The sequence below is a fragment of the Leishmania donovani genome, chromosome 36 (genome assembly GCF_000227135.1).
Source record: "Leishmania donovani BPK282A1 complete genome, chromosome 36".
NCBI classification, from domain to species: domain Eukaryota; phylum Euglenozoa; class Kinetoplastea; order Trypanosomatida; family Trypanosomatidae; genus Leishmania; species Leishmania donovani.
In genome coordinates, this window is record NC_018263.1 from 2,326,703 (window position 1) to 2,340,539 (window position 13,837).

Consider the following 13,837-nt stretch of genomic DNA (forward strand, 5'->3'; position numbering starts at 1 on the left):
TGCGCTCACGTCTCTTTCCAATAGCGTCGAAGGAGTCCCTCCACAAAGGGAGGAAGGAGTCAGTCACAGGGACAACAAGCAGCGAGACAACAAAGGAAAGCTCCTGAAGGGAAAACGCAGCGGATGCACGAGAAGAACCAGATGGGTTTCTTTGTTTTTTTTTTTTCGGGAGGGGGGGAATGTAGCTACAATGGAACCCGACGGCAACACCACGTGCGGCGCACAGTGAAGTTGGGAACCTCTCGGGCCTCCCAATCGAAAGGAAGCGGAAAACAAGATAGACGCACACGCACACAGAGCGGGGCGGGGGTGTGTGGGCAAAGCGCATAAAAGGCGCCAACAAAAGCGTGAGTGCAACGGGAGGCGGTGAGGCAGGCAAGTTTCCCACCGGTCAGTGAAAGCGAAGGAAGGAGTTGTTGTGGGAAAAGATGATGCGGCTCGCGGCGGAGCTGTGAGACGGCAGTGAGCGCCACAAACGGGGCAAGGAGAGGGGAGATAAGAAGACAGGCGGGAAGGGCGACAGTACTTTTCTCCAGATCGCCTCTTAGGGACTTTTAAAAGCCGAAACGAACGTCGAGGACAAGTGGCACGTGAGTGTCTGTTTGTGTGCGGTTGTTTGCGCTTTTTCGGCTTCTCACGGCCGACGTGTCGCCAAAAAGCAATGACGGTAACGTGCCACACGCCGTATCGCTGATGAAATTCGGAAACGGGCCGAGGCGCGAACCCACAGAGATGACCCGCAAGGTACGAATGAAGGAAGAGAGCAACGACGATGTCAACGCCAGAGACTCGCGTGTGATCATGTATTCTACTGTACGATTTTCAGGGAGCAAGATCGGTAAAACGTGCGAGAGAGGGAGAGAGAGGCGGGAGCGGAAACACTCACATACGCATGAACTCGTCGACGAAGCGCCGCCAACGTGCGTGCTGTTGGGTAAAGTGGTTCAGGCGGGTTCGACGTGTGCACGTGTGTGAGACTGTCCGAACGTACGAAGAGAAGAGTGGAGCAGAGATGAGGAGGAGGTGCACACACACACGCACGCATGCAAACAGACAGGTAGAGGGGACGAGACTGCATTACCGCAGGTGACAGCGGAAACGTAGGTGAGCGTCACTGGCAACGCCATAGCGAGAGAGCGAGAGAAAGCGCATCAACATTAGGGGATCCGCACACTGCCGTCATTGCCTTCAGCCTTCTTTTTTGCTTCTTTCCGCACAACCGCCACAACAAAACTAGACGGTGAAACGTCACGTATGGAGAAGTAAAGAATGGGCTTCACAGGAATGGAGAAGGGGGGGGGACAGTGGCGGGGGAAGAGGAGATGGAAGGTCCCCTCTCAGTCTACACCCTTCCCCTCCACGCCCACTTGACCACGCACCTCTCGTTTTGCTCGGCCCGGCTGCCCAAAGGCAAACGAGGTATGAAATTGTCACAGGACGGTCAGCGGTGGGCTTTGTACTGTTCCTGTGTAATAGGATGTTTCCATGTCGTCGACTTCTTGCCCGACTGCAGAAAGTAGTATTGCATCGTGCGGCGCGACAGCCCGTACTCCCAGCCGCCGGGAAGAGGCGGAAACGGGACATCCGGCGCGTGCGTCGCGGCGGCAGTGCTGCTACCGGAAGCAGGCACGGCATTAGCGCCACTCGGCGCAGCTGTGCGGGACTTGTTGGGAGGGCGCGCCGTGGCAGAGCCGGTGGGCTCTGTCGACGAGGCCGCCGGTGAGGCTTTCAAAGACTCAGTGCTGTTGGCATCGGCTGCCGTCTCTCCCACGAAGCGAACGGGCAGATTGGAGTGGGAGATGGCCTGCTGCCGCGCCAGCTGAGCACTCGCGGCGTCCGCAAACTGCACCACACCGTACCGTAGAGCATCCACCGTGCGCACCGTCTGCGCGCGCTGAAACCCGTCACACCAACGAAACATGTATACAAAGGCCGCTTCATCGATTTCAGGGGGAAGCGGCATCACGAGGAGCGTATCCTTGCGTCTCGCCCTCTGCCAGGCGCTCTCCGCTGGCGAGGTGATCACCAGCGTCGGCGTGCCGGCCGTCAAGGTCTCCCTTTTCGATATGAGCACTGGTGGAACTAGTAATCGCCACTGCTCGCAAGCGCGCAGGTGCACCCCTTTGCACTGCCCACCAGCCGCGCACTTGTCCTCGTCGCATCGCGGATCAAAGTCGGCGCATACGTCGATCCCCGTGAAGTTGCCGACGTGGCGATGTTTCAGATACGCCGCCAAGCCCGAGGTTGGAAAGAGGCCCCCAGTCGACAGAACGCACCACCCATAGGCGCTCTGCGCGAGGACGGTGTCGTGGACACCGCAAAGGAGCGCGGCACCGTCCCCTTTCGTCAGGCGGTGCGCGACGGCGTTCATCTGGTAAACGTGCACCTGCGCACGCTGCTCCTCCTCGGCGGTGTGCGGCTCCGTCTGACTTGACACAATGGGTAGCCGCTGAATACTCACACGCGCCCACTTGGAGCGTCTGCCCGGCTGACAAAGCAGGGCCGCGCACAGGTCCGCAGCCTCGGCGCTCGAGAAGAAAACCGTTGCCCAAGCATACTCCTGCTCCAGTGGTGGAACGCCTGGGAGCAGCGCGATCTGATGAGGCGACTCCAGAAGCACTCGTTCCACGTGGCTCGTCATGCGCACCGACTCGATCTCGTCCATCACCTGCTCCTTGCTCAGCCGTGTGGCCGCGCGGAACACACCGAGGCGCAAGCCGGCGCGCACGTCCATCTCACTGATGTCCTTTGCAGACGCGCTCAGAGTAGGCAGCGGCGGCGGTGCAGCCCACGCATCGGGCGGCCGGCGAGGGAAGGCGGGGCCATATCGTGCCGCACCGACAGGCGGCGATGGCGGAGGTGGCAAAATCGATGCGCCGCTCCGCACCGATCGCGCCACGGTGGTCACTGCTCCGGTGGGGAATGAGTCATGCAGGCGATGGTCCACCTCCTCCGTGCGCGGCAGCTTGCGCGGCGCCTCCACCGCGTCGTCTCCGTCGTTGTCTCCTTCGCCAGAGCTGCCGGTGCTCGAGGATGCGGTACTGAAGGTGGAGGCCGATGCTGACCGGGATACGGAGGATGTAGCGGCGCCACTAGAGCTGAACTCCGCCAAGGAGTCCTCGCCAGACGCGGACGAGGCAGAGGCAGAGGCGGTGGACGCAGAGCCTGATGTCTTGGAGCGCGTTCCTTCAGTTGCGGACACCGACAACAGCCACCTATCCTCCTCTTCACGGCTGCCGCTTCGGTCGTTTCTACCGCAGCTCCCGCTACGAGACGCTGACGGGGAGCTCACAGACATGCGCGCTTTTACCGTGAATGGGAAGAAGGTAGTAGTGATTACTCTATGAGGAGACGCAAGCGTGTGCACGTACGTGTGCGTGTGAGGATTGTCTTCTCATTTCGTTCCGTTGTTGTGTCTATGTGCGCTCGCACTGAAGTGGGCTGGCTCGCTCACTCAGCGAGGAACGCAAGCAGAAGGAGAGAGAATCGAGAGAGGAGAAGGTAGTGTGCTGACGAGAACCCGTGGAGCAGACCGCTCCCTAGCCCCCTCACCCCCACCACAACCACGCACTCCCCAGAGAGTGGATCCGGGAACGCACAGTAGCGGCAAAAAGAGGCTGTTAGAAGCAGGCAGCGGCGGCAAAGTAGGATGCGTCCTTTCACCCTCGCTTAGGGGCGGAGGTGACGTGTGGGAAGTCGACGCTGATGGGGGCTGCTGTCCAACAAAAGAGAGGGAGAGGGGGAAGAGGGTGGACGTGGAAGACCGTGACATCACCTCCGCTGCCGTGCATTTGCAGTTGACTAGTATTCTGTCGAACGCTCACCTTTGTTCGAGTTCCCTTTTTTTTAAAGCCTTTTTCGTCGCAGTTGCGGTTGCATCTCTATAGTCCCCGGGACACCCACCGCTGTATTCGCCCTCTCTGCAGCGCCGCGCTTACATGCGGGCGTGACGCCCACCTGCGCAAACGCCCACCCGGTGTGAGGAAAGCGCACACAAACAAATCGTGATGGGCGTATTTAGTCGCCGCGAAAGAAAGCCTAGACGGAGGGACTCCGGTTGCGTGGCGGGGAGGGGAGAGGGGGAAGGAAACGGAAATACCGCGCACCGGGCAGAGCAGAAAAAAAAAACGGCCCAGTAAAGCCTCTTCGTGGCACGGCGCCCCTCTCCCCCTCATCTCCCCACCATCCAAAAAGAAAAGGTGAGGGGGGTGGTAGCAACAGCAAAAGAGAGACGCTTCCTTTACCTCTATGCGCATGCAATAGACCTAAATAAGGGGGTTAAGCGGGGTCGGGCTCCGGCGCGAGCTGCGGCGACGGTGAGCACTCGCGTCCGGGGTGAAGGGCGTCATGAACGATTTTTCGGCGTTCGACTTTGTCGGCCGCGGCGTCAAGGCACGCCGCGAAACCACGGACGTCATTGAGTCTGCCCGGCTTGCCGCGCTCTTCACGGAAGACGATCGCGGGTACATGCTGGAGATGCTGTTGCCGTGGCTTCGCTCGCGCTCGTTGCGCCAGCCGATCCACTCCTCCACGAGTGAAGTCGGTTGCCGTGGTGCCCGCTGCTGGCGTTCGAGCCGGCGCAGCACCTCTGCAATGTACACCTCGTGCTCATCGGGTGGACGTCGAGCAGCTGGGAGATCGGCAAGATTCGACGTCAGCGGCGGAGGGCGCTCGCCCATGGGGGTGCGCTCCCAGCCGCCCCGTGCTCCAGCTTCCTGACAGCCGCGCAGCGGCGTGCTCGTGCGGTTGGCGTCTAGTGGCGGTATCGGTCCCGAGGCCACAATGAAGGAGCCTGGTGGAGAGGAGCCTCCTCGGTGCGATGACGAGCGAGTGTGCACCAGCGGGACATCATGTGGAATGAGGTTCACCGCGTCATAAGGCTTTGGCGGTGGTGAGAAGCGCAGCGGTGTTTGTCCGTGCGTGCCCTTCTCCGCATACCGATCCGGCGGATCGGTTCCATACGTCCACTGCTGCGCAGCGGCTCGTGACGCCGCGGTGGCATCGACGCCTACAGCAGCAGCCGCGGCAGAAGAAGCGTTCGGCGCCGCGGATGGCAGAGAAGGCGAGCGTCTGCTGCTCGGGGAGCTCCCGCTGTCGATTTCCACTCGGCATATGCGCACATCGAGGGCGGCACGCTGCCCTGTGGGGTGATAGCGGAAGGGAATCGCGTACTCCTTCCACTCGCCAACCTCGGACTGGAACTTCGCGGGGTCCAGGGAGAAGCCGGCGACCTGGCGCTTGTCCTCCCAGAGTGAAAATCGCAGCTTTTCCGCGCCGTCAGCCGGCTGGAGCGTGATGCGAGCCTGCTCGGCCTTGAACATCACCTCTTTGGGATTGCAGCAAACGGCCTGCGTCGTTCTGTAGGTGTAGGAACCGTAGCGAATTTTCATGCTGTAGTCGCCGCCAAGCAGCAGCGGTGCTGGGTGATCGAGATCAATGCTCTCTGTCCTGATCGTAACGCGCTCTAGCTGGATTTCCACGCGCCGTACAAGACGGGAATCACGCTGTAAGTGCCGTGACCCCTCCCTTCGTGGATGGGAGCGCTGCGCTGTTTTGATGCGGTGCTGATAGAGCGTTGTCTTCTGTCTTTCCAGCACATGTGAGTGTACGTGCACCACCTGCTCGCTACGCGGCGGCGTCCTTAGCAGGCGATCGCGCGACGAATCACGCTCCACAGTTATTTGGCCGCGATGGGGGCTGCTGCGCGGCGGCGACGTCGTTGCGGTCGAGGACACGGTGTTGCCGCGCTGCACCTTTTGCCATTTTTCATCGATTTCGTGCACACGCAGAGAGAAGAGCAGCTTTCCGGTGACTTCTCCGGCAGCATCACGCAGCTTGATGGCGTAGTTCTTCATGGGTTTGCCAAAGTACGGTCGTGGATCGAGGGCACCCTTGGCCACGACGGGCAGCGGGCCAGCGGCGCTATACTGTGACGGGCGAATGGCAAATGTGATGACGTCCTGCTCAGCGTCCAGGATAAGCTGATGCGTCACCTTCGCAAACATGAGCGCCATGTCGTCGCCGAGCGCCTTAAAGTGCATGTTTTCCGTGGCGCCATCCACGCAGTGCAAGGCCGATCTGCCGCTTGAGCTGGTCTGCGCGCGTGACGTTCGGGCCCAGCTACACTGAAAGGAAGCCGCATCGGGAATGTGTCGCCCCTCCGCATCCTCTGCAAACAGCCCTGTAAAGGTGGGAACGTCGCATACAAAGCGGTGCAGCACAAAGTCGAGCTGCATCATTGTGGCTGTCTACGTGTGTCTGTGCGCAAGTGCGAGCGAGCCTCTTCGATGCTTGCGGTCGTTGCCCTTCCCTCCCCCTCCTCTCGGGCTCCTGCGACGCCTCCTGAGCGAGAAAAGAGGGAGCCCAACGAACGCCGCCGCCCGGGATATGCGCGGCCAGATGCCTACAGGAGAGCGAAGAGGTCCCCGCACACTGATGGCCCCCCCTTTTTTTTTGCGCAGAACACAACAGCTGTAAGCGCACCCGCGCGCACGCGAAGTAAACAGCAACGGAGACGACAACAAAAAGATGCGGCAGGGGAGAGGTAGTAATCCAGGATTTACTGGAAGCAGGAGTAGAAGACACGAGAGCATGCGTAGCTTGCCGAGTGTCTGCAAGCGCACATACCACGGTGGAGGTCGACGTCAGACTGCTGCTCGGCATGTCTTTTTTTTTGTCGGTGGTCGTGTAGGTGCGTTCATTTGGGAGAGTGCTGGCGTTGCCTCGCAACATGCGGGAAACAGCGGGGGACGAAGAAAAAAAAAAACAGGTAACTAAAGCACATCAGAGAATCACCGAGTGCAGGTGGCTGGTGCATCGAGGAGGCTGCCACGGACATCCCCGAAGGGCACAAGGTCGGTGGAGAAATCGCTCTCCCCCCTTCCCTCCTCCTCGTCGGCCTCCGCATCGACTGCGGCGGAGGAGTCGTGCACAGCGGAAGAGCCATAGGCGGACGCGGAGGAAAACGAAGAGGCCGATTTCACGGCTGCGGCATACGGGCGGTTCCCTTCGAGCGTTGGAAGAATAGGGTACAGGGAGCAGCTGCCAAGCACGTCGACGTCCGGCGTGGTCAGCCCCGTCCTTCGCGTTATGCCAGCGGTAGCGGCGCGCCGATCTTCCTGCGAGTGGTTGCGGCTGCGGCGACTTGTTACACGGTTTGTGCGCGTTACAAGGGAGCAGGAAGTCGCAGGGGGCGCATTTATGTGCGCTAAAGATGGTGTTTTCTTCATTGTCCTTTTGTGCGGAGGCGCCATCTTCTTTACACGCTTCTCCCGACGGTCCGCATTGGACACCACCGCCGCCGCGGCGGCAGGACTCGCTACACCGCAAATCGCTGAAGTGCTGTTGGCGTCCTTGAAGTTCTGCGTCACGTGCGTAGATTGTTCCCTGTGCCTCGCTGGCAGCAGTCGAGGATCAACCGAACTTGGGAGCGTGTGCGACTGACCCAAACCTGCACGAAGGTCCTTCACGAAAGCGTCGACACACCGCTTGCGGATGGCCAGCCGCCTTGCCCCCTCGGTAACGTGCTGCTCGAGCACGTTGACCTGCGCCTGCAAGCACTGCAGCGTCGACTGGTCCACCTCCATCTGAACACTTCGTTCGCGAAGGAGGTCGAGCTGCTGAAAAACGTCCGCAAGAAGGCGTTCCGTGTCGAGGCGGTAGTCAGAAAGGGACTTTGACCACGTGCCGAGATTCGCTGTGAAAGTGGTCCGAGCCGTGCGCAGCGATTGATGGGCCCGCAGGATGACACCAACACGTCGGCTCAAGTTGTCGAGAGCGCCGGTCGTGAGGCCAACGTGGGCAGGCACTTGTGAGCTCGCTGCTGTCAGGCACCTCGACAGCTGCCCACGAACCGCCTGCTCCCATTCGGCGCAAACGGCCTTGATATCCTCCCGCTGCTGAATGAGCTGCGTGCGGCGTTGCTGCAGCTGCGCGGCATAGCCACGGCTCGCCACCTTGACATCAGATATGCTGCTCCGAAGTGTCTCACGACCGTGCTGCAGGGAGACGAGGGAGCGCTGCCATTCCGCGCTGATTTGCGCCACTGAAAAAGACGAAGTTGCGGGCGAGTTCCCCGAACGGCACGCGCCACCACTGCCCTGGTAGTCGACAGCGCGGGTAGCCCCCCATGCATATGAGGGGCACGACTGCTGCTCGTGTTTGATGCGCAACGAGAGCGCGAGTTGCCCCATTCGCGCACGCGCACGGTCCACCTCGCTGCGCAGCGCCTCCTGCGCCGGTACGGGCGGCGCCGGCGTCTGAGACGGCGACCCGACGGAGGCACGATGCACCCCGCCGCCTTCGCGCATCAGGCAGACTTCCACCTCCGCACGCGAGCGAAATGCGTGGAGCTGCGCCGTCAGCTCCTTTTGACGCGCCGTCCACTCCTTGGCGGCCGCGTCCTGTTGCGTGATGGTGATCGCACACTCCTGCTCGAGTAGGCGGCGTACCTGCTGCTCCAGCATCTCGCGGCTTCGCTCTGTCATGGAAGCGAGCTGGCACTGGAAGGCGGCTACACGCTGACGACGCTCGTTGTCATGGTACCGATGTGCCGCTTCGAAGGCTACCTTGGCGGCACCAAAGGCGGAGTCTGCGCGCTCCTGAAAGGTGCGGCGACACATGTCGTGGAACGCGGCCGCCTCCTCCTCGCGCCGAGATCGGTGCTCCGCCAGCGTTCGCGCACGGGTTGCCGTGTCATTGGCAAAGATCTCGACTCGCTGCTGCCGCGCTGCCGCCAAGTACACCCGCGAACTCTCCGCCACGGCGCGGCTGCATTGTAACGACAGTCGTCGCTTCAAATGACGCGCACCGTCCTGCACGCGAAGCAGTAGGGCTTCAAACATGGAGGCCTCACTGCCATCCTGTGCCTCACGTGTGACGGCGGCCTCCCACTCTGCTCGAAGGGTGGCGGTGCACATCTGCTGCTCCTGCACGGTCTGCATGAGATCCTCTACATGCTGCTGGAGGCGCTGGACGCATTGGCCGCGATATTCGCGCATCTCCTCCTCCACGTCCCTCGCATGCACAGTCGCGACTGCATTTGCGCAAGCCACTTGCCGGATGTGAGCATCTTCTTCCGCTTTTTGCTGACGAGCCGCAGCCTCTTTGGTCCTGAGGGAAGCCACCACACGCTCGGCTTCGGACACTTCGACCGCAAGCGGATGCTCGCCTTTCTGAAGGGCGACTACGCTCTGCGACGCCTCGCTCAATTGACGCTCTATTTCAGAGAGCTGTTGACTGAGAGCCATTTTCGCTGCCTGCTGCCTCTCCTCCTCCGCGCGGTGTGAGGCAGAAACACCAACGGTGGTAGCGGTAGTGCGGTCGACAGACGGGAGAGCGCCTGCCATCGAAATCGTTGCATCGACTGCGGGTGCGTCATCGCCATCTTCCTGCAGAAAGACGGGCACTGCCGGTGAGGAGGGCAACAGCGACGAAGCGATCGGCCCACCAGAGGCGGTCACCTTACTGTGCCAGCCCTCATCGGCAGTTGATGAAGGTGGTGCCTCGACTTCGTTCAGGAAGGCAAGTGGGTTGCCCTCGCTCGCCGGAGCTTCGTGTGCGGCCGGAGTCGCAGCGGCCACGGGACACCGTGGGGTTACGCTTGTAGAATACGACTGTCGGTGGCTGGGCGACACTTGGACGACCAAAGGTGCGGCAGGCGGCATTGTGCTGCCGTTCAGGTCGTTTAACCAGGACGGGCCATCTGCTTCCTGAGTCGGGGGGAGTGGCGCGACGGATGATGGGGATGAGGCGGAACTCAGCCCCTTGCGTCTCCCCGCGACCGGCACTGACATGAATCGAAAAATGCAGCGATGTGGAGAACGAGACGACACAGAAGCCGCTCCAGTAACCCGTATGTGTGGCAACGTTAGTAGCCTCACAGGCTCGAAGACCGTGATGTGCACACCTGCAAGGGCGAAGCCGAGATAGCGGGCCTCGAAGCGGCGGCGGCCACGGCAATATGACAGAGAGTAAGGTGGACGGGCTTGTGAGGGTGAACACAGAGCACGGCACACCCGCTGGCAGCGCAGTCGTGGCGCCAGTCGGGGGGAGAGGAAGGAAGGAAGGAAGGAAGCAGAAGAGAAACCTAATAGAGCGAGCAAACAGCAACAGCAAAAAACAAAAAAGAGATGACGAGCAATGCACGCTGGCGGGTCAAGAGCGAGCGCCCGCACGCACAGGCACGCGAATGAAGAAGAAACAAAATAAAGCAGGACAGTAGCGGTTCCAGGCAACGGTGGTTTTGCGGAGCGCTCTATTCCGCGTTGTTGTTCCAGCTATTGACATAGGTGATGGTGGTCTTTGACATCCACCTGGACCTCGCAAAACACGAATGAGGTGTCTTTGATGGTGTGTGTATGAGTGCGTGTACAGATGGCAAGCTCCCCCCTTCCTCTAGCGAAGCTGGCCCACGCTGTGATACGTTTCGATCCCGACCGACCGAGAGCAGGTTCGCAGTGCATCACACCGCGCGCTCCTTTCGGTGAGAAGCAAATGGAGAAGTAGGCGAAGCAACTGAAGTGGAGACATAAAGAAGGCGAGGGCGCACAAGGAGGCAGACACGCAAGAAGACGAGCAGCTTCAGTGCAGCAAAGGCAACGGACTTTCTGTGCCACTCAGAAGTTAAGTGCAGGCTTCCTTGGTACTACTGCATGGCCTTGTTGATCGCGGGACAGGTTCGCCATCTGCACTGGCAATGTCGCGTGCGTCGTGGAGAATGACGGGGTATTCCTTCTCCTTTGAAGCGGCTTTCAAGTGGGTGAGGGGGGAGGGGACAGGAGGGGGCAATGGCCAAACGCTATCGCGGTACTCAGAGGTTCAAACACACACACTAACGCATGCACAAAGCAGATCGTTTACATGTTGGCGGTGCGTACATGCACCAACGGGATCCAGGGGCACGCGATGCGCATACGGGCGTACGCATACGCACCGGCACAGCGTCGCAAAAATAGTGAAAAGACTGTACATACGACAAGCAGAACAGAAACGCACGAAGAACAACGGCGCACCCTCCCTCACTCGCCATGAGACAGAGAACCACAGAAGCGCACATTCAATGAAAGAGCCCCGACGCGGCAGATAAGTGGAGAGATGGGCCGCTGAGAGGCCCGAGGTGCTACTTCACAGGTGATGGACAGCAAACCGGTACGGAGAGAGAGAGAGAGGAGGTGGAGACCAACCAATACAGCAGAGTCGCATGCTTCTACTGCTGCGTCAGAAACGTGAGCGAGTTGTGACCCAATTCTGTTGCGTCGGAAGGCAGCGCGTCTACGGGTGCGACGGCGTCAACCTTCGCCGCTAATGGATCGCTTTTCAGGCTCGCGTGTTGTAACATCCTTGCATGTTGCCGACCCTCTTGTCGGATACGTTTAAAAAGCAGCTGAATAACGCGCTCTTTGTCCACCCAGCGCAGCTCACTCACGTCGACACTCTTGACGTCTTGCCAGGTTGGGGCGCTGGGCAGGCTTCGCAGAGGAGAGAAGTCGTCCGTCTCGGCCGCGTCTAGGGCACCGCACTGCTTCGCTGGAGCCGGAAAGGGAGCATCATAGCCATCTTCCACAGTCGCAGGGCCAAGTCGAAACGGGGCGCCGTCTTCACAGGGGGTGCTGTGCCACCCGCTTTGAACCGCCGGAGCGGCTAACGCCGCGCAGCGATCGGTCGCTCTCACCAAGAGAGAGGGCACCTCATGCTCGCTACTGCGCAGATAGGACGGAGTTGCATCCGGCAGTGTGACGAGAGCGCCGTCGACCATGGCGCTCTCAACGTGAGGAAACGCTTGCAAGTTCAACAGCGCCGTATGGCCTAGGGGCGCCGAGCGGCGTGCCGAGCTTGCCGACGAGGCAACCGCGATTCCTGCTAGCGGCCGCGTGTTCGTTGAGGCCGCGGCACCGATACGTTTTGGGAAGCCCTTGCGATCAACAGTCCAGCCCGCAGGAGACAATGACCTCAGCAGCGCAGGCCCTGCGCTATCCGTCAGCATGAGTCGCTTAGGGACCTCCAGTCGCAACAAAGACGACATGGTGTGCACCGGCGACGCCTGCTTTGCGTTGACGACATCCCCCTTCGGCGTATTCTCCAGCAGCAGCTGCCGACGCTCCGCGACGACGCCTTGACGAACCTCTTCCAAAGCCGCATAAAAGAACGATTCAAGCTCGGAGCGCTGCGCTAGAACGTTCCCAGCTGCGCTTCGCAGCTGCGCCAGCTCGCGCTGGAGCTGCAATGCGTCTCGCCGCGCTGCATCGCGCTCACGCGTCAGTGACTGAATCGCCTCTTCGCGCATCTTGCTCTCCGCCTGGAGCTTTTTATCATAATCAGCGACAACAGCGTTGAGGTTGTCCTCGGTGATCTTCACCTGCAGCCGAAGTGAGGCGATCTCATTCTTCTGAAAGAGACTGCGCTGGAGCATCTCGCGTGTGGCGCTACCGTCGAGGTCGGTCTTGTGCTTCAGAAGCGCATACTTCTCCTGCAAATCCTTGTACTTGGCACGCATCGTTGTGACTTCCTGCGCTAGAATGATCTTTTCCTTCATAAGCTCAAAGTTCTTGTCGTGCACCTCCTGTGTGTGTGGCTCTAGCAGCTCCATCGCCTTCGCGTGCACGTCGGCAGTGTAGGTCTCCGCCAGCTTTTCCTCCTGGGTGCGGTATCTGACCCGGCTTTCTAGCGTTTCCAGGCGGGCGTGTCGCATCTCTTTCTCGCGCCGCTCCGCCTCCGCGTCGTACGTCCTCTTCAGCTCCTGCAGCTCAGCCGACGTGTCTTCGCGCTGATCAAGTGTGGTGAGCGCGTTGTGGAGTTGGCTGCTGAGCTCCTGGACGGTGCGGCGCAAGTGCGCGATTTCGTTGTCCTTCGCACGCAGCAGGCGCTGCTGCGCCGCCGCCGCGGACCCGTCGTTCGGGCTGCCAGTGACCTCGCTGCGCACTCCCGATGCCGTTTGATCGCCTCCAGGGAAATTCGACAGCGTAAGTGCCGGATCGATTGTGGGCGAGTTGCTCGGGGACGTGAGCAAAGTAAGCCCGTCGATGCCATCACCCGGGCTGCCGGCTGGCGTCGAAAAGTCTGTAGAGGGAGTGGTAGCGATGGCTTCGGCGAGCTTAAGCGCTTGCGTGAGGTTGCGCTCGAGCCGAGAGCAGTCCGCCGACGCTATTGGCGACCCCCTACGTGTGGTGGTGCCCTTGCTGTCGGCAGCGCCGGTAGCTATAGGGCCGCGTGCTTGCTGCATTTTCGGTCTCTTGAGACTACGAGTGCCACACAGCAACGTGCCTGTCAGACTGTGAGCGATGCCTCCTTCGATTAGCCCCTCCCGTGTCAGAGGGGCGGTACCGTACTTATCCTTGGGCTTTCCGCCTCCTCCGAATAGACCGCGAAAGTCCTGAGCACTTCATGGTACACACACAGAGAGAAAGAGAGAGAGGTGCGCACGAGCACAAAACAGGCAGAGAGGGAATCGACAGAAAACAAACAAAAAAGAGCAGGCGTGAGATGGAATATAATTGAGACGAGAAGGACACTCATATACATGCATGCACATATATGTAGATATATGCTTACACGGCGGTTCGAGGTGCGGATCCAGACACGGGCATCGATACCGCGGCGACGCAGATCAGGAAAGGAGCCGGGGCAGACACATTTACCCTGACTAAGGCACTGAGAACCCCACCGCCTCCTTTCCTGTAGTGTGCACACCCTTCTGCCATGACCCAGGTCCGACAGGGCGTATGCCGTATAAAAGAAAAGAGACCGGCGTGCATGTATTTCTTTTTTTTTTTTCAGTATTCAGTGCGTGCCACACGGGTGCTCCTCGTCTCCGCACATTTCATCCCGCCGCATGTGAGCG

At 60.3% G+C, this 13,837-nt stretch overlaps 4 protein-coding genes across 4 annotated transcripts; all 4 read right to left on the minus strand.

The window, feature by feature from the left end:
• Positions 1-1,441: 1,441 nt before the first annotated feature.
• Positions 1,442-2,734, minus strand: LDBPK_366240 (hypothetical protein, unknown function; the record flags this gene model as incomplete). Its single annotated transcript, XM_003865688.1, has 1 exon — positions 1,442-2,734. The coding sequence occupies one exon, from the start codon at positions 2,732-2,734 to the stop codon at positions 1,442-1,444; it is 1,293 nt and encodes a 430-aa protein (XP_003865736.1).
• A 1,531-nt stretch (positions 2,735-4,265) lies between these two features.
• On the minus strand, positions 4,266-6,239 carry LDBPK_366250 (hypothetical protein, conserved; the record flags this gene model as incomplete). The annotated part of the gene is made up of 1 exon (XM_003865689.1): positions 4,266-6,239. The coding sequence occupies one exon, from the start codon at positions 6,237-6,239 to the stop codon at positions 4,266-4,268; it is 1,974 nt and encodes a 657-aa protein (XP_003865737.1).
• Positions 6,240-6,791: 552 nt separating this feature from the next.
• On the minus strand, positions 6,792-9,347 carry LDBPK_366260 (l6202.3-like protein; the record flags this gene model as incomplete). Its single annotated transcript, XM_003865690.1, has 1 exon — positions 6,792-9,347. One exon carries the CDS (start codon positions 9,345-9,347, stop codon positions 6,792-6,794), a length of 2,556 nt encoding a protein of 851 aa, XP_003865738.1.
• A 1,859-nt stretch (positions 9,348-11,206) lies between these two features.
• Positions 11,207-13,219, minus strand: LDBPK_366270 (hypothetical protein, conserved; the record flags this gene model as incomplete). The annotated part of the gene is made up of 1 exon (XM_003865691.1): positions 11,207-13,219. The coding sequence occupies one exon, from the start codon at positions 13,217-13,219 to the stop codon at positions 11,207-11,209; it is 2,013 nt and encodes a 670-aa protein (XP_003865739.1).
• Positions 13,220-13,837: the final 618 nt, after the last annotated feature.